Here is a 20,692-nt window from a genome sequence, read left to right on the forward strand (position 1 = left end):
TGTGATTTTATTATTTGAAAGATTATGTGTGTTTTGACTGGTGTAAACAAAACTATCACCACAACAAACAGTGTGATTTTATTATTTGAAAGATTATGTGTGTTTTGACTGGTGTAAACAAAACTATCACCACAACAAACAGTGTGATTTTATTATTTGAAAGATTATGTGTGTTTTGACTGGTGTAAGCAAAACTATCACCACAACAAACAGTGTGATTTTATTATTTGAAAGGTTATGTGGGTTTTGACTGGTGTAAGCAAAACTATCACCACAACAAACAGTGTGATTTTATTATTTGAAAGATTGTGTGTGTTTTGACTGGTGTAAGCAAAACTATCACCACAACAAACAGTGTGATTTTATTATTTGAAAGGTTATGTGTGTTTTGACTGGTGTAAACAAAACTATCACCATAACAAACAGTGTGATTTTATTATTTGAAAGGTTATGTGTGTTTTGACTGATGTAAACAAAACTATCACCATAGCAAACAGTGTGATTTTACTTAATATTTTCAAATATATCAACAGTCTTATAAAGAAAATATTGTGGAGACAAATATTTTTTTCTTAATTGTAAAAGTAAAACGTTAATTATTAATTACAATACTTAAGCAGTAGTAAGTCCCAGAAATGTTACTCAAATAGTGTGATGAATAACATTACTTCTTTACTCTCCAATTCTGCAAGTACAAAAACAATTCATTATCTAAAGTTTAGGTGTAGTATGTGACATGAGAAATAAGAATATTTCTCAAAAATCACGTACAGTAATTATATCTAGGTTGTATAGAATAACAATAAGAATCTTTCATGGTGTGTGCTAACGTACATATGGTGAAATCTATTGAAGAACCAAGTCCAAGTGCTAACATGTGCATGTGGTAAATAATATATATATTAAATAAGTGCCAAGCTTTAGACTCTGAGCAAATTATTTATTACAGCTTGTTTTACACAACATCAACTTTGTGAAAATGAAGTGTTACAAGAAATATTATATTACCATGTATGGATCAGAATGACAAACATTTTACCCAGTTATTCTTTCACCTGTAATACAACTCTACATTTGGGCTTCATTTTAAATCATTGTTGAATCAACAGGTATCAACTTTTATTAAAAATTATGTTAAAAACTAAAGGTTATGAAGTGTACAATATATTATGAATGACAATAATATTAAAATTTATAGGAGATAAAAATTAAACCTTTATATACAATTGTGTTCTTATATTACTGCTTTTGAATATTAATTCATATTAAAATAGTTTAAGTGGAATTATTATACAAAATCATGTGTTTCGTAAGATACATCTTGTTCTTCTGGAATAAATTATATTCCACGACATGAAATGAAAAGCAGCAACTTCAATTATGATACTAATTTTTATTATCTGAGCAGTGTGAATATTCCATTTATTTATCGAACTTCCAAAAAGGAACAGGTTTATTGAAACTTGAAATATCGCACACATAATTTGGTAACTGCTACTTTTCAACCAGATATGTTTTGTATAGTTTTTCATGTTCTTTTTTATGAAAAACTGGAACAAAGTTGACCTTCAAGATTTCTTTAAAACCCTCAGAAAGTTCTGGTTCTTTAAACTTAGATCTGAGAAAACAACGAACCATCATTTTTATAAAGAAATTAAGAATAACAAAACCTCGTACAACATGTAAGATACTCTGCTATAAAAACATCTCTAGCCTATACAGTTGTATTTCTTATCTAAAAACTAGGGCAAGACAATATAATGCATTATGTATACCAGCGAGATCATGTGACAAAAATACGGAATATCTACAATTTGATCATGACCAAAAATTCTAGAATAATAATAACAATAATAATGGTGTGAATAATGTTCTATTATTGGTGTTGAATTACTTGTTTCATTTTCCTTTTATGTGGCTAAAAACTGACATCAATATGGCTAAATGAAGAATAACATTAATCGATTTGCAATAGGCCAAAGGCCAAGTTATTGCATTTGTTGACTTGAATTCATAATTTTACTGAACACTATTTTATGAATTTATGTCAATAAGTTTGGAATGAAATTGTAGATTATAATTCAAACTTTAATATTATATATGGGTTAATTTCTTAATTTAAAGGTAAATATTAAAAAAACACCTAAATATAGAGTTTAGCGAGTCACATAGTGTGTTGAACGTTTAAAATTAGACGTTTCTGGTATCAACATGTTATTTCTTATATCTTGTACAAATTACAAACTCAAATTACCAATATTAACAATCTAGAATATAAAAGAAAAACATCTGTATTTTGGTATTGTAATACCAAATAGTCATTCTACCATGAAAAAAATATAATTTATATTTATTTCCTAATTCTTTTATGATGGTTACAAGGTTGGTCAAATGACAGACCTTACAAAGTAAGGGTATAGAAAGTAATACACTATTGAAAAAAAACGTTTGAAATGTATTTAGGAGGTTTTAGAGATTATGTAAATAATATTTGAGATTTTTGGGATGAAGAATAGTTGTTTTAATCACAACATGAAATAACTTTGCACTCAGTACTAAAATAGACTTAATTTTTATAAACAAATCTTTGAAACATTTCATTAAAAATCCTGACTTTTTGTATACAAAAGAATTATAATCTTTACCAAAAGACTACCAGATTTTGTGTAGATACACATACTTTATAAAAGTTATAGTACAAGTACTTACCATGTGCAAATGTGTAAATGAACTCGTGTATTATACCAAGATGTTGTAAAAGGGTTAATGCAGGTACAAAACATCAGTTGCTGTATGCAGTAAATTACCTCAGACAAGGAATACAGAGGTATGTAAAACTATATTTATTTATTTATATAATTAGCAAAATCACCTACAACAATAAAGTACAATGTCAACTAATCTTTCTTTTTTATAACATGTACTGTATCCATATCTATAACAATGAAGTACAATGTCACCTGATCTTTCTTGTTTGTAACGTGTACTGTATCTACATCTACAACAATAAAGTACAATGTCAACTGATCTTTCTTGTTTGTAATGTGTACTGCATCTACATCTACAACAATAAAGTACAATGTCACCTGATCTTTCTTGTTTGTAATGTGTACTGTATCTACATCTACAACAATAAAGTACAATGTCACCTGATCTTTCTTGTTTGTAACGTGTACTGTATCTACATCTACAACAATAAAGTACAATGTCACCTGATCTTTCTTGTTTGTAATGTGGACTGTATCTACATCTACAACAATAAAGTACAATGTCACCTGATCTTTCTTGTTTGTAACGTGTACTGTATCTACATCTACAACAATAAAGTACAATGTCACCTGATCTTTCTTGTTTGTAACGTGTACTGTATCTACATCTACAACAATAAAGTACAATGTCACCTGATCTTTCTTGTTTGTAACGTGGACTGTATCTACATCTACAACAATAAAGTACAATGCCACCTGATCTTTCTTGTTTGTAACGTGTACTGTATCTACATCTACAACAATAAAGTACAATGTCATCTGATCTTTCTTGTTTGTAACGTGTACTGTATCTACATCTACAACAATAAAGTACAATGTCACCTGATCTTTCTTGTTTGTAATGTGTACTGTATCTACATCTACAACAATAAAGTACAATGCCACCTGATCTTTCTTGTTTGTAATGTGTACTGTATCTACATCTAAAACAATAAAGTACAATGCCACCTGATCTTTCTTGTTTGTAACAGGTACAGAATAGGAGGCCTCAAGTGACTGTATCATTATCTTCCACGTTATCTAGTTTTAGGGAGGTACCACAACATGAACAGTAGGCATCAAGTGACTGTACTATCATCTTCTACATGTCATCTGGATCATTCCATGTCAAATCATCCAGATTTTGGAAAATTATCCAGATGACCACCTCAGAGTGCCTTGAAAAAATTCACGTGCTCATCTACCCATATAATGAAAAATTGCCAAAGATCTTTAATAGTTTTTGATTTACAGCCCTGTAAAATTTAAGTAATTTTTTTTTTTATTTTTAGCAAATTCATTTGCTAAATATGAAGAAAATTTGCTAAATTTGTAGAATATGATCTACAAAAAAAATCAGGATGGTGTTCAACCTACTTTTTGAGTTATAATTTTTTAAAGTATCCTCTGATCATACATTTTTTTTTAAAAAACAAATTAAATTAAGGTGTGTTACTATGTGCAGACATATCCATACAATTTTGAAAAATACCTGTCAGAATTTTATGAATCCCACTGAAATATTCTAACCAGCCTTTCACAATATTAAAAAATTAAGTTGTACGAAACAAGAAAGAATTAATTCATTTCTGAACAAGTTTATTGGCATAACTAGTTAGATCACATGGCAATGCAAATATATTGTGTATGCATTACAGTTACGTAGATATGGCTGAGTTTAAGATTCATAATATAATAAATACAAAGGTAAATCAGACACAAACAGCACAGTGCTAAAACAGTGGATAACTGAGAAAGAATATAGTCACACCAAACTGCAATAATTGTGACAATGAAATATTTCAAAAACTGCTTTGGTGATAAATTAGCCTTAACAACATCAAATAAACATTGCTTTGTTCAGACAGCTTGAATAAATTTCTGAAATTCGAGTTTGATTATGTTGAGATCACTTTGACTTAGAATGTAGTGGCAAGTGCTACTGCCTTGCACGGTAGGTGCACTTATCAGACAAAGAATATGTTTGAAAGGTATCCAGCTTTCATATTTACATGACTTTGCAGGCCATGAGAACAGTTTGTTTCTTGATTTCTTCATAAATGACACCAACACAACAGAATGTTCATCTGATCTATCTTTTATGTTTCCCACATACCATCCATGATCGTATAAGCATGCCACATATTTCCCTGGCTGATAATTGTCATTGTTATCATTAGACTCTATTTGAGCTGCTGTAGCATCACTTTCACTGTTACTACCAACAGTTACAACTGTGTACAGATCATCATCTGATAACCTGCTCATGTACAATTTGTTGGTAGAATAAAGCTATGATGTGACCTGATACCTGCCACAGTTTTGTGTTTTTCATAGTGCTCAAGTGGATCAAACTTTACACAATTCTGCAGGACTGATTCCTGATTGACAAGAAAGAACTGAATGCCCTGAATGTGGTTCTTTGCCCAATGGTACATACCAAACACACTTAAAATTTGATAATTTATTATTTTTCACAACTTTGACTTTTTTTAAGATAATGTTCAGAGATGTAAGAATATATGGTAAAGGCTGATTACAATATTTCAATGGTATTCATAAATTATTTCAAAATTGTATGGATATATCTGCACACAGTAACACACCTGAATTGAAGTGTTTTTTTCAAGTAAACAACATATGGTCAGAGGATACTTTTTGTACATCATATTCAGAGGTGTAAGAATATATGGTAAAAATCTGACAAGGCTGAATAACTGGTGACATGGTCAAACTGTGGCCTGAAGTAGGGCTATTTATAGCTAATTCATAAAAAGCTGCATGCAACTAAATTTTTCTACAGGAGATCTAATAGACTTTTAACTACAACAATTGCTGAATTATCAACTGATATGTTATAGGAAATTTGAAAACAAAATTCAGCTTTGTATATATTAAGTCTTAGAGCTATGGCTTATTAAATAAACCAATGTTTTTTTATGATTTTGGGTTTTCAGGTGATTTTACAGCCTCACTATGAAAATCCTGAGAGAGATAAACTTGGTTTGAGACCATTTTTGAATTCTGTGAGACTCATTCAGTCAGTGTAGCAAATTTCAGCCTTCTACCACCATTACTCTTGTAGCTTTAAGCAGCAAAGTTGCCAGAAAATGAATTTGCCAAAAATAAAAAATTACTTAAATTTTACAGGGCTGTAAATCAGAAACTATTAAAGATATTGATCTAATCTTTGGCAATTTTTCATTATATGTGTAGAAGAGTACATGTGAATTTTTTCAAGGCATTCTGTGGGGATCACCTGCAGCCCCCTGGATGATTTGACATGGAATGACCCATCTAGTATTAAGTAGGTACCAGAGCAGGCTTCATGTGACTATATTATTATCTTCCAAATGCTATGTAGTCTTAAGTAGGTACTGTGACACGAACAGCAGACCTGAAGTGACCATATTTTTATTATCATCTTCCACATGTTATCTAGTTTTAAGTAGGTACCGTAGCATAAATAGTAGCCCTCAAGTGACTATATTATTATTTTCCATATGTTATTTAGTCTTAAGGAGGTTAAATAACATGAACAGCAGGCTTCCAGTAACTGTATTATCTTCAACATGTTATCTTGTCTTAAGGAGATAGCATAACATGAACAGCAGGCCTCAAGTGACCATATTATTATCTTCTACATATGATCAAGTCTTAAGTAGGTAACACAGAATAAACAGTGACACTTCCACGTAAACAGACATTTCAGAAAAAAATTCCTGTTGAAAGTGGCAACACATTTGCTCATAAATCTTTAATGTTGAAATCTTATAATTGCCAAAGACAACACTGATACAAAGATACATAGTGATTCTGGCTGCCTTTAAAGATATGTTCAAATAAGTGAAGTGGCTCTGTTAAGGCTCATGTCCAACTACAGCCAAGTTGGTCTTTACAAGGCAGTGAAGGGAACTAGACATACTGAGATTGACCAGTAAGAAAGAATCAAGAGGTTTGGCCTAGGGATTGACCAGTAAGAGAGAATCAAGAGGTTTGGCCTAGGGATTGACCAGTAAGAGAGAATCAAGAGGTTTGGCCTAGGGATTGACCAGTAAGAGAGAATCAAGAAGTTTGGCCTAGTGATTGACCAGTAAGAGAGAATAAAGAGGTTTGGCCTAGTGATTGACCAGTAAGAGAGAATAAAGAGGTTTGGCCTAGTGATTGACCAGTAAGAAAGAATCAAGAGGTGTGGCCTAGGGATTGACCAGTAAGAGAGAATCAAGAGGTTTGGCCTAGGGATTGACCAGTAAAAAAGAATCAAGAGGTGTGGCCTAGGGATTGACCAGTAAGAGATAATCAAGAGGTTTGGCCTAGGGATTGACCAGTAAGAGAGAATCAAGAGGTTTGGCCTAGGGATTGACCAGTAAGAGAGAATCAAGAGGTTTGGCCTAGGGATTGATCAGTAAGAAAGAATCAAGAGGTGTGGCCTAGGGATTGACCAGTAAGAGAGAATCAAGATGTTTGGCCTAGGGATTGACCAGTAAGAGAGAATCAAGATGTTTGGCCTTGGGATTGACCAGTAAGAGAGAATTAAGAGATTTGGCCTTGGGATTGACCAGTGAGAGAGAATCAAGAGGTTTGGCCTAGGGTTGACCAGTGAGAGAGAATCAAGAGGTTTGGCCTAGGGATTGACCAGTAAGAGAGAATCAAGAGGTTTGGCCTAGGGATTGACCAGTAAGAGATAATCAAGAGGTTTGGCCTAGGGATTGACCAGTAAGAGATAATCAAGAGGTTTCGCCTAGGGATTGACCAGTAAGAGAGAATCAAGAGGCTTGGCCTAGGGTTGACCAGTAAGAGAGAATCAAGAGGCTTGGCCTAGGGATTGACCAGTAAGAGAGAATCAAGAGGCTTGGCCTAGGGATTGACCAGTAAGAGAGATTCGAGTGGTGTGGCCTAGGGATTGACCAGTAAGAGAGAATCAAGAGATTTGGCCTATGGATTGACCAGTAAGAGAGAATCGAGAGATGTGGCCTAGGGATTGACCAGTAAGAGAGAATCAAGAGGTTTGGCCTAGGGATTGACCAGTAAGAGAGAATCAAGAGGTTTGGCCTAGGGATTGATCAGTAAGAGAGAATCAAGAGGTTTGGCCTAGGGATTGACCAGTAAGAGAGAATCAAGAGGTTTGGCCTAGGGATTGACCAGTAAAAGAGAATCGAGAGATTTGGCCTAGGGATTGACCAGTAAAAGAGAATCAAGAGATTTGGCCTTGGGATTGACCAGTAAGAGAGAATTAAGAGATTTGGCCTTGGGATTGACCAGTAAGAGAGAATCGAGAGGTTTGGCCAAGGGATTGACCAGAAAGAGAGAATCGAGAGGTTTGGCCAAGGGATTGACCAGAAAGAGAGAATCAAGAGGTTTGGCCAAGGGATTGACCAGTAAGAGAGAATCAAGAGGTTTGGCCAAGGTATTGACCAGTAAGAGAGAATCAAGAGGTTTGGCCTAGGGATTGACCAGTAAAAGAGAATCAAGAGGTTTGGCCCAGGGATTGACCAGTAAGAGAGAATCAAGAGGCTTGGCCTAGGGATTGACCAGTAAGAGAGAATCAAGAGGCTTGGCCTAGGGATTGACCAGTAAGAGAGAATCGAGAGGTGTGGCCTAGGGATTGACCAGTAAGAGAGAATCAAGAGATTTGGCCTATGGATTGACCAGTAAGAGAGAATTAAGAGGTTTGGCCAAGGGATTGACCAGAAAGAGAGAATCGAGAGGTTTGGCCTAGGGATTGACCAGTAAGAGAGAATCAAGAGGTTTGGCCAAGGGATTGACCAGTAAGAGAGAATCAAGAGGTTTGGCCAAGGTATTGACCAGTAAGAGAGAATCAAGAGGTTTGGCCTAGGGATTGACCAGTAAAAGAGAATCAAGAGGTTTGGCCCAGGGATTGACCAGTAAAAGATAATCAAGAGATTTGACCTTGGGATTGACCAGTAAGAGAGAATTAAGAGATTTGGCCTTGGGATTGACCAGTAAGAGAGAATTAAGAGATTTGGCCTTGGGATTGACCAGTAAGAGAGAATCAAGAGGTTTGGCCTAGGGTTGACCAGTAAGAGAGAATCAAGAGGTTTGGCCTAGGGATTGACCAGTAAGAGAGAATCAAGAGGTTTGGCCTAGGGATTGACCAGTAAGAGATAATCAAGAGGTTTGGCCTAGGGATTGACCAGTAAAAGAGAATCAAGAGGTTTGGCCTAGGGTTGACCAGTAAGAGAGAATCAAGAGGCTTGGCCTAGGGATTGACCAGTAAGAGAGAATCAAGAGGCTTGGCCTAGGGATTGACCAGTAAGAGAGAATCGAGAGGTTTGGCCTAGGGATTGACCAGTAAGAGAGAATCAAGAGGCTTGGCCTAGGGTTGACCAGTAAGAGAGAATCAAGAGGCTTGGCCTAGGGATTGACCAGTAAGAGAGAATCAAGAGGCTTGGCCTAGGGATTGACCCAGTAAGAGAGATTCGAGTGGTGTGGCCTAGGATTGACCAGTAAGAGAGAATCAAGAGATTTGGCCTATGGATTGACCAGTAAGAGAGAATCGAGAGATGTGGCCTAGGATTGACCAGTAAGAGAGAATCAAGAGGTTTGGCCTAGGGATTGACCAGTAAGAGAGAATCAAGAGGTTTGGCCTAGGGATTGATCAGTAAGAGAGAATCAAGAGGTTTGGCCTAGGGATTGACCAGTAAGAGAGAATCAAGAGGTTTGGCCTAGGATTGACCAGCAAAAGAGAATCGAGAGATTTGGCCTAGGATTGACCAGTAAAAAAAGAGAATCAAGAGATTTGGCCTTGGATTGACCAGCAAGAGAGAATTAAGAGATCTGGCCTTGGGATTGACCAGCAAGAGAGAATCGAGAGGTTTGGCCAAGGGATTGACCAGAAAGAGAGAATCGAGAGGTTTGGCCAAGGGATTGACCAGAAAGAGAGAATCAAGAGGTTTGGCCAAGGATTGACCAGTAAGAGAGAATCAAGAGGTTTGGCCAAGGTATTGACCAGTAAGAGAGAATCAAGAGGTTTGGCCTAGGATTGACCAGCAAAAAAGAGAATCAAGAGGTTTGGCCCAGGATTGACCAGTAAGAGAGAATCAAGAGGCTTGGCCTAGGGATTGACCAGTAAGAGAGAATCAAGAGGCTTGGCCTAGGGATTGACCAGTAAGAGAGAATCGAGAGGTGTAGCCTAGGGATTGACCAGTAAGAGGGAATCAAGAGATTTGGCCTATGGATTGACCAGTAAGAGAGAATTAAGAGGTTTGGCCAAGGGATTGACCAGAAAGAGAGAATCGAGAGGTTTAGCCTAGGGATTGACCAGTAAGAGAGAATCAAGAGGTTTGGCCAAGGGATTGACCAGTAAGAGAGAATCAAGAGGTTTGGCCAAGGTATTGACCAGTAAGAGAGAATCAAGAGGTTTGGCCTAGGGATTGACCAGTAAAAGAGAATCAAGAGGTTTGGCCCAGGGATTGACCAGTAAAAGATAATCAAGAGATTTGACCTTGGGATTGACCAGTAAGAGAGAATTAAGAGATTTGGCCTTGGGATTGACCAGTAAGAGAGAATTAAGAGATTTGGCCTTGGGATTGACCAGTAAGAGAGAATCAAGAGGTTTGGCCTAGGGTTGACCAGTAAGAGAGAATCAAGAGGTTTGGCCTAGGGATTGACCAGTAAGAGAGAATCAAGAGGTTTGGCCTAGGGATTGACCAGTAAGAGATAATCAAGAGGTTTGGCCTAGGGATTGACCAGTAAAAGAGAATCAAGAGGTTTGGCCTAGGGTTGACCAGTAAGAGAGAATCAAGAGGCTTGGCCTAGGGATTGACCAGTAAGAGAGAATCAAGAGGCTTGGCCTAGGGATTGACCAGTAAGAGAGAATCGAGAGGTGTGGCCTAGGGATTGACCAGTAAGGGAGAATCAAGAGATTTGGCCTAGGGATTGACCAGTAAGGGAGAATCAAGAGATTTGGCCTAGGGATTGACCAGTAAGAGAGAATCAAGAGGTTTGGCCTAGGGATTGATCAGTAAGAGAGAATCAAGAGGTTTGGCCTAGGGATTGATCAGTAAGAGAGAATCAAGAGGTTTGGCCTAGGGAAGAAGATTTTCCCAGGACTGAAATCGTACTCTACTGGTGAAGTTGTGTCGGAAGGAGGATGCTAGTGAAATAGAATGTGGCTACTGCACTTGTAAAGGAATGGATCATAGAATGTAGAAACTGTTGGCAGAATCACTGAAGGGTGCAGGGTATACACTGTAGGGAAAAACAACAATCTGTAGAAAGAATGTGCATAACACCTGAAATAATAAGAGGTACAAAGATGTATATGTGGCTGGACCCAAAGATGAAAACACCACAGTAAGATAAAGGCTTGAAGACAGAGTTTGTTCACCAGTGTTGATTTATTGTGGTGTAGCATGGATATGAACTCATGACTGATCTGCTGAACTGCAAAAGGTCCTAAATGTTAATTTTGTGATTTAGAACTTTAAAGAAGCTTCTGCAAAAAGCCTATAGATCTGGATGAGGCAGAATAGGAGAAAACCTACAAAACTAAACTCCCAACTGAGACAAGAGTGAAGTTAGAGAGTAGTTCAAGAGAGGAAGTTTTATGATATAATGAGTCTGAAGTACAGTAATACTGAATGTCAGATCACTCGCAAAATACATCACATGATTGCAACAAAACTGTCTTGTAAAGAGAAGACATCATCCCTAAACCAAAGAGCAAACCATAGGCAAACAGAGGTAGGTGTATCTTAATACCAGAAAGTGTGTTTATCTAACCCACCAAATATTTAGAAATTACAAGCTAAGACCTGGACTTGTGGGCAATCTAGCTGGTAGAATATACGTTATAGGTGAATTGTGTGTGGATCAGTACCTGGAGCAATGTCATGAAAACTGATACCCAGAGTGTGAAGACATAATCATGAAAACTGATACCTATAGTGTGAAGACATAATCATGAAAACTGATACCTAGAGTGTGAAGACATAATCATGAAAACTGATACCTAGAGTGTGAAGACATAATCATGAAAACTGATACCTAGAGTGTGTAGACATAATCATGAAAACTGATACCTATAGTGTGAAGAAAACCAGAAAAACTCTATGTATGTGAAGACATAAAAAGCTGATGCCAGATGTAAAGAGAAAGTTATGGTCTAATAAACAATTCGTAGGCAATAACAACAAAAATTATTGAGAAGAAGGTTGAACAGGAATGTAAAGACAGCCATTTTGATATCCAAGGAAGTTCTGTACAATCCTTATGTTCTCCAACTGGAAAGTCCAGGTAATAATTTATAGAGGGTAAGTTATAACACTGGCCAACAATCTCCTGACTGTTCAGAAACTAGAACAAAACAGGAGTTAAAACCCAGAAAACACATTAAAATATTCTAACAGAATGTTTCTGTAAAACGTCCAGTAGTTTCAGATCCAAAACTTGTATATAAACTTGACTGAACTAAAGATGAAATGAAACTGGAAAGTAGGTGGAGGAGAAAAGTATCATAACCCAAACTGGAGCACTGGAACATCCAAATATCATAACTCAAACTGGAGCACTGGAACATCCAAATATCATAACTCGAACTGGAGCACTGGAACATCCAAATATCATAACTCAAACTGGAGCACTGGAACATCCAAATATCATAACTCAAACTGGAGAACTGAAACATCCAAACACCAAGAATTCAACAGATAAACAAGTGATTTACATCAATTTCAGAGAGACTGAAAGAACAGTCTTCTTAAAAAGGAAAAAAAGTTGTTGTTGGGTTAAGATAGCCATCAGACCATATGTTCTTATTCCATGGCACGTAAGATAGCCAATCAGACCATATGTTCTTATTCCATGACACGTAAGATAGCCAATCAGACCATATGTTCTTACTCCATGACACGAAAATAGAGAAAGTAAAGAGAAAAAGTTGTTATTTTCTGGATTGCCTAACAGGGTCATGTCCATAAGTAATACATAATGAAAGGACTTGCCGTGTAGCTTAGTGTAATTCTTATACCCAAATAGATATAAAAAAAAAAAAGAGATTCAAGGTCAGCAGTGTATGTTATGGAGATGAATCATTTGTAAAATAACAAAATAAATTAGAATATTAACAAATAACCAAGTGATGTGATAACCAAGGCTGAATGAGTAAAATCTGCAGAAACGTACAGCTCTAATAAAGAGGAAACACACAAAACAAGCACATCATAAAACACCAATAAACACAGACAGAACAAAACATCATGGGGATAATATATGTAGCTCTCAAGTTTCAAACATCAAAATAACAGACAAGGAGACACAACAGAACACCATGGGGATAATATATGTAGCTCTCAAGTTTCAAACATCAAAATAACAGACAATGAGACACAACAGAACACCATGGGGATAATATATGTAGCTCTCAAGTTTCAAACATCAAAATAACAGACAATGAGACACAACAGAACACCATGGGGATAATATATGTAGCTCTCAAGTTTCAAACATCAAAATAACAGACAATGAGACACAACAGAACACCATGGGGATAATATATGTAGCTCTCAAGTTTCAAATATCAAAATAACAGACAATGAGACACAACAGAACACCATGGGGATAATATATGTACCTCTCAAGTTTCAAACATCAAAATAACAGACAATGAGACACAACAGAACACCATGGGGATAATATATGTAGCTTTCAAGTTTCAAATATCAAAATAACAGACAATGAGACACAACAGAACACGACGTGGAAAATACATGTAGCACTCAAGTTCCAAACATTTAAAATTTTTAGTCATGTTGTTGTTGACAACATGAGAGAAAACTCAACATGGAAATATGTTCCTGAAAGGTAAGATGACTTGATTTAATTATATGTATGAATCATATCTGGTTTCCACAAGTCTCAAAGTCATTTGATAAATATATATATATATATCTATACCTCAGTTTTTCTAAAGTGATGTGGAATAAACATTGCATAACAATCTTAACAAACCTTATCCATGGATAATTAGAATCTATACTGACTACATATTTACTCAATATAGATTCTTATCATCCATGGATAAGAATGGAAGATGTTTTAGTCTTTCAAAGTTCAGGTTACTAATGAAAGATATTTTTTATTCTTTAATAAGAAGCAGTGTTACCTCTTGTGAATAATGAAACATTCAGGTGAACCTACTTGTATGAGTTCAAAACCATGTCATTTGGAATAATGAAACATTCAGATGAACCTACTTGTATGAGTTCAATACCATGTCATTGTGAATAATGAAACATTCAGATGAACCTACTTGTATGAGTTCAGTACCATGTCATTGTGAATAATGAAACATTCAGATGAACCTACTTGTATGAGTTCAGTACCATTTATTGTGAATAATGAAACATTCAGATGAACCTACTTGTATGAGTTCAGTACCATGTCATTGTGAATAATGAAACATTCAGATGAACCTACTTGTATGAGTTCAGTACCATGTCATTGTGAATAATGAAACATTCAGATGAACCTACTTGTATGAGTTCAGTACCATGTCATTGTGAATAATGAAACATTCAGATGAACCTACTTGTATGAGTTCAGTACCATGTCATTGTGAATAATGAAACATTCAGATGAACCTACTTGTATGAGTTCAGTACCATGTTATTGTGAATAATGAAACACTCAGATGAACCTACTTGTATAAGTTCAGTACCATTTATTGTGAATAATGAAACACTCAGATGAACCTACTTGTATGAGTTCAGTACCATTTATTGTGAATAATGAAACATTCAGGTGAACCTACTTGTATGAGTTCAGTACCATGTTATTGTGAATAATGAAACATTCAGATGAACCTACTTGTATGAGTTCAGTGCTATGTCATTGTGAATAATGAAACATTCAGATGAACCTACTTGTATGAGTTCAGTACCATGTCATTGTGAATAATGAAACATTCAGATGAACCTACTTGTATGAGTTCAGTACCATTTATTGTGAATAATGAAACATTCAGATGAACCTACTTGTATGAGTTCAATACCATGTTATTGTGAATAATGAAACATTCAGATGAACCTACTTGTATGAGTTCAGTGCCATGTCATTGTGAATAATGAAACATTCAGATGAACCTACTTGTATGAGTTCAGTGCTATGTCATTGTGAATAATGAAACATTCAGGTGAACCTACTTGTATGAGTTCAGTACCATTTATTGTGAATAATGAAACATTCAGGTGAACCTACTTGTATGAGTTCAGTACCATGTCATTGTGAATAATGAAACACTCAGATGAACCTACTTGTATGAGTTCAGTACCATTTATTGTGAATAATGAAACATTCAGATGAACCTACTTGTATGAGTTCAGTACCATTTATTGTGAATAATGAAACATTCAGATGAACCTATTTGTATGAGTTCAGTACCATGTCATTGTGAATAATGAAACACTCAGATGAACCTACTTGTATGAGTTCAGTACCATTTATTGTGAATAATGAAACATTCAGATGAACCTATTTGTATGAGTTCAGTACCATGTCATTGTGAATAATGAAACACTCAGATGAACCTACTTGTATGAGTTCAGTACCATTTATTGTGAATAATGAAACATTCAGATGAACCTACTTGTATGAGTTCAGTACCATGTCATTGTGAATAATGAAACATTCAGGTGAACCTACTTGTATGAGTTCAGTACCATTTATTGTGAATAATGAAACATTCAGGTGAACCTACTTGTATGAGTTCAGTACCATTTATTGTGAATAATGAAACATTCAGGTGAACCTACTTGTATGAGTTCAGTACCATGTCATTGTGAATAATGAAACATTCAGATGAACCTACTTGTATGAGTTCAGTACCATGTCATTGTGAATAATGAAACATTCAGATGAACCTACTTGTATGAGTTCAGTACCATGTCATTGTGAATAATGAAACATTCAGATGAACCTACTTGTATGAGTTCAGTACTATGTCATTGTGAATAATGAAACATTCAGATGAACCTACTTGTATGAGTTCAGTACCATTTATTGTGAATAATGAAACATTCAGGTGAACCTACTTGTATGAGTTCAGTACCATTTATTGTGAATAATGAAACATTCAGGTGAACCTACTTGTATGAGTTCAGTACCATTTATTGTGAATAATGAAACATTCAGATGAACCTACTTGTATGAGTTCAGTACCATTTATTGTGAATAATGAAACATTCAGGTGAACCTACTTGTATGAGTTCAGTACCATTTATTGTGAATAATGAAACATTCAGATGAACCTACTTGTATGAGTTCAGTACCATGTCATTGTGAATAATGAAACATTCAGGTGAACCTACTTGTATGAGTTCAGTACCATTTATTGTGAATAATGAAACATTCAGGTGAACCTACTTGTATGAGTTCAGTACCATTTATTGTGAATAATGAAACATTCAGGTGAACCTACTTGTATGAGTTCAGTACCATGTTATTGTGAATAATGAAACATTCAGATGAACCTACTTGTATGAGTTCAGTACCATTTATTGTGAATAATGAAACATTCAGATGAACCTACTTGTATGAGTTCAGTACCATGTCATTGTGAATAATGAAACATTCAGATGAACCTACTTGTATGAGTTCAGTACTATGTCATTGTGAATAATGAAACATTTAGATGAACCTACTTGTATGAGTTCAGTACCAATTATTGTGAATAATGAAACATTCAGGTGAACCTACTTGTATGAGTTCAGTACCATGTTATTGTGAATAATGAAACATTCAGATGAACCTACTTGTATGAGTTCAGTGCTATGTCATTGTGAATAATGAAACATTCAGATGAACCTACTTGTATGAGTTCAGTACCATGTCATTGTGAATAATGAAACACTCAGATGAACCTACTTGTATGAGTTCAGTGCTATGTCATTGTGAATAATGAAACATTCAGATGAACCTACTTGTATGAGTTCAGTACCATGTCATTGTGAATAATGAAACATTCAGGTGAACCTACTTGTAGGAGTTCAATACCATGTTATTGTGAATAATGAAACATCCAGATGAACCTACTTGTATGAGTTCAGTACCATGTCATTGTGAATAATGAAACACTCAGATGAACCTACTTGTATGAGTTCAGTGCTATGTCATTGTGAATAATGAAACATTCAGATGAACCTACTTGTATGAGTTCAGTACCATGTCATTGTGAATAATGAAACATTCAGATGAACCTACTTGTATGAGTTCAATACCATGTTATTGTGAATAATGAAATATTCAGATGAACCTACTTGTATGAGTTCAGTACCATGTCATTGTGAATAATGAAACATTCAGATGAACCTACTTGTATGAGTTCAATACCATTTATTGTGAATAATGAAACACTCAGATGAACCTACTTGTATGAGTTCAGTACCATGTCATTGACTCCTACGTGAGCTTGATCCTTTCCAGTCAACTCCCGAAACTAGATTATTAAAGGAAGAAAGAAATCTGTTATTAAAGTAGCTTAAAAACCAAAGATATTATTTTAAAATATGTGATAATGTGAGAAATGTTTCCATGAGTACATCATGGAACATCTATCTATGATGTCTGCAATCCCACTTTTCAAATAATGACAAGGTTTGTTAATGTGAAGCTACACAATGATTTCCAAATATGTTTTAAATGAAATTACAAAACACTTGAACAGGGAATAAATCCATAGAATGCTGACAATTAATTATTCTAGAAGTTTTATATGTATGGTATAAATTTGCATACCTTAGAAGTTTAAGTTATGAATAAACATGTTAGTTTAAAAATAAGTTGTTATATACATAGAAAACAGAGTTGTGAAACTTAATACAACATTAGAACCATTTGTTCATTGTTAAGCACAAAGATACACAATGGTAATACACAATACACTTTAGGTATTAATATTTAATTTTTAGCATTATATGTCCACAGACTTAATATGAGCTATAAAAGGTATACAAATTTAAACATAAGCAGTAAGAACATTACTTTGATGATTTGAAACATTTAAAATGTTTGTTTTTAGGGCATTTTATTAATGCATTAGAACTTTGTGGTAAGTTTTTGTTTCAAGAAGATCAAAACATCTGTTTAGAAAATTGTTTTCAGAAATCTAGGATATAAACAGTACGTCTAAGATAAATTTGTTGTTTTAATCTTTACTCATTATTTGTTTGTCTGGTGATACTAATAGCATAATAAATACATACCAAGTGAAATATTGGATACTGCAAATTGATAGACACTTTAAACACTTGGTATATTTACACTGTTACAGTTGCTCAGCTTATTATGTTTGTTAAACAGTCAACCTGTTTACACTGTTACAGTTCCTCACCTTTTTATTGTATTTGTTAAACAGTTGATTTGTTTACACTGTCATGGTTGCTTACCTTGTTATTGTGTTTCACTTGTTCTAGAGTACAAGTGAAAAGAAAACACCTACATTGAGCTCCAGTTTTCTTGGCACAGTCGATGTACCTGAGAAGATGGTTAAAAGAACTTGTAAAAATCAAAGTACAAACAATACAGAAGTGTTACAGATGTTGTACACTTATTACAATACAGAAGTGTTACAGATGTTGTACACTTATTACAATACAGAAGTGTTACAGATGTTGTACACTTATTAAACACTTGTAGAATATTTTATCCTATTTTCTGTTTACAGAAAGATTACAGAAAAAAGTAGTAACTGCATTACTTTAATAAGTTTATTAAAGAGAGAGCACAGAGGGAGCAGTAGCAAAACTCAGTAAAATCATAAACCTTAAAAGAAAAAATGTATAAATATGGATATTTCTCCCCACCATCCAAAACAACTATAAACCTACTATGTTTTCCATGTTGTTTTTTATCAGATTCAATGTTAATATTGCATACAAACAGATAAAAGTGACAATGTGATAAGTACTAGTGATAGCTAAGTGTTTAAGTTTTATCTTTAGCTCACCTTTTCCTACTCTCGACATCAGGGTTAGTGTTATCAATGACCACACGTTTTCCCTGACTCAGTTCTGACTCACAAGCTGCTACACACTTTTGCCAGGATCCTAAGGTATCCTGTTATTTTGAAAAAGGTGGGAATTACATGACTAAAATAATCCATTAGATAAGATTATATCTGGATACATATCATCTGAATGGTAAGTTTTAATAAAAAATTAATATTATACAACAAAATAATTTTTTCGCATCAGTAAGAAAATAAAAAGAAGACATGTTTAGGGTAAACACAATACGGTTGTTAGAGATGTACCTGCAGATAACAAATATATGAAGTAGGATTATTCAAGAAGCTGAAACTTTCTGAGTGTATTAAGTATCTTTAACCTGAGCTAAAAGATTTATGAGTATATTACTTATTCTTAAGTCAAGTTCAAAATGTGAAACTAAACACATGTTTGTTAAAGAAGCATGCTGATTTGAAACATTCACAAGGGCTCTCTGTTGATTATCCCTTGTTATGAACTGACAGGTAAGAGTGAAAGCAGCTAGTTATGAACTGACAGGCTAGAGGAAAGATAGCTAGTTATGAACTGGAAGGTTAGAGTGAAGACAGCTAGTTATGAACTGGAAGGTTAGAGTGAAGACAGCTAGTTATGAACTGACAGGTTAGAGGAAAGACAGCTAGTTATGAACTGACAGGTTAGAGGAAGGGCAGCTAGTTATGAACTGGAAGGTTATAGTGAAGACAGCTAGTTATGAACTGGAAGGCTAGTGTAAAGACAGCTAGTTATGAACTAGAACGTTACAGGAAAGGCAGCTAGTTATGAACTGGAAGGTTAGAGTGAAGACAGCTAGTTATGAACTGGAAGGTTAGAGTGAAGACAGCTAGTTATGAACTGGAAGGTTAGAGTGAAGACAGCTAGTTATGAACTGGAAGGCTAGTGTAAAGACAGCTAGTTATGAACTGGAAGGTTAGAGTGAAGACAGCTAGTTATGAACTGGAAGGTTAGAGTGAAGACAGCTAGTTATGAACTGGAAGGTTAGAGTGAAGACAGCTAGTTATGAACTGACAGGTTAGAGGAAAGGCAGCTAGTTATGAACTGGAAGGTTAGAGGAAAGGCAGCTTGTTATGAACTGGAAGGTTAGAGTGAAGACAGCTAGTTATGATCTGGAAGACTAGTGTAAAGACAGCTAGTTATGAACTGGAAGGTTACAGGAAAGACAGCTAGTTATGAACTGGAAGGTTACAGGAAAGGCAGCTAGTTATGAACTGGAAGGTTACAGGAAAGGCAGCTAGTTATGAACTGGAAGGTTAGAGTGAAGACAGCGAGTTATGATCTGGAAGGCTAGTGTAAAGACAGCTAGTTATGAACTGGAAGGTTAGAGTGAAGACAGCCAGTTATGAACTGGAAGGTTAGAGGAAAGGCAGCTAGTTATGAACTGGAAGGTTAAAGGAAAGACAGGTAGTTATTAACTGACAGGTTAAAGGGGAGGCAGCTAGTTATGAACTGGAAGATTAGAGGAAAAACAGGTAGTTATAAACTGGAAGGTTACAGAAGGAAAGGCAACTTGTCAACAGTGCATACCACTAACTATTGGCTACTTTAATTAAAATGTAGGACTGTAGTGTCCTCTTGTATCTCTTAATGCACATAAAGTGTGTAGAAATGGGATAAAAACAATGAGCTTTCAGATTCACAGTTTAACACCCTAACCTATAGGCCACACCTGGCCTAGAGACAGAAGAGAAAGCATGAGAAAATTTCTGATGTAGCACTATACACTGTTCAATAAACATGAGAAAATTTCTGATGTAGCACAATACACTGTTTAATAAACATGAGAAAATTTCTGATGTAGCACTATACACTGTTCAATAAACATGAGAAAATTTCTGATGTAGCACTATACACTGTTCAATAAACATGAGAAAATTCTGATGTAGCACAATACACTGTTTAATAAACATGAGAAAATTTCTGATG

At 35.1% G+C, this 20,692-nt stretch overlaps 1 protein-coding gene across 1 annotated transcript in view; it reads right to left on the bottom strand.

Moving 5' to 3' along the window:
- Positions 1-1,378: 1,378 nt before the first annotated feature.
- LOC143240209 (uncharacterized) overlaps positions 1,379-20,692 on the bottom strand; it is a 148,899-nt gene continuing 129,585 nt past the window's right edge. The window contains exons 20-23 of the mRNA XM_076482307.1: positions 18,712-18,821; positions 18,152-18,239; positions 17,135-17,202; positions 1,379-1,618 (exon numbers count right to left, since the gene is read on the bottom strand). Of these exons, the coding sequence (XP_076338422.1) occupies positions 1,495-1,618; positions 17,135-17,202; positions 18,152-18,239; positions 18,712-18,821 (390 nt within the window). The 3' untranslated portion in view covers positions 1,379-1,494. The remainder of the gene's footprint in view (positions 1,619-17,134; positions 17,203-18,151; positions 18,240-18,711; positions 18,822-20,692) is intronic.

Source organism: Tachypleus tridentatus, chromosome 13, assembly GCF_004210375.1.
Source record: "Tachypleus tridentatus isolate NWPU-2018 chromosome 13, ASM421037v1, whole genome shotgun sequence".
Classification (NCBI taxonomy): Eukaryota; Metazoa; Arthropoda; class Merostomata; order Xiphosura; family Limulidae; genus Tachypleus; species Tachypleus tridentatus.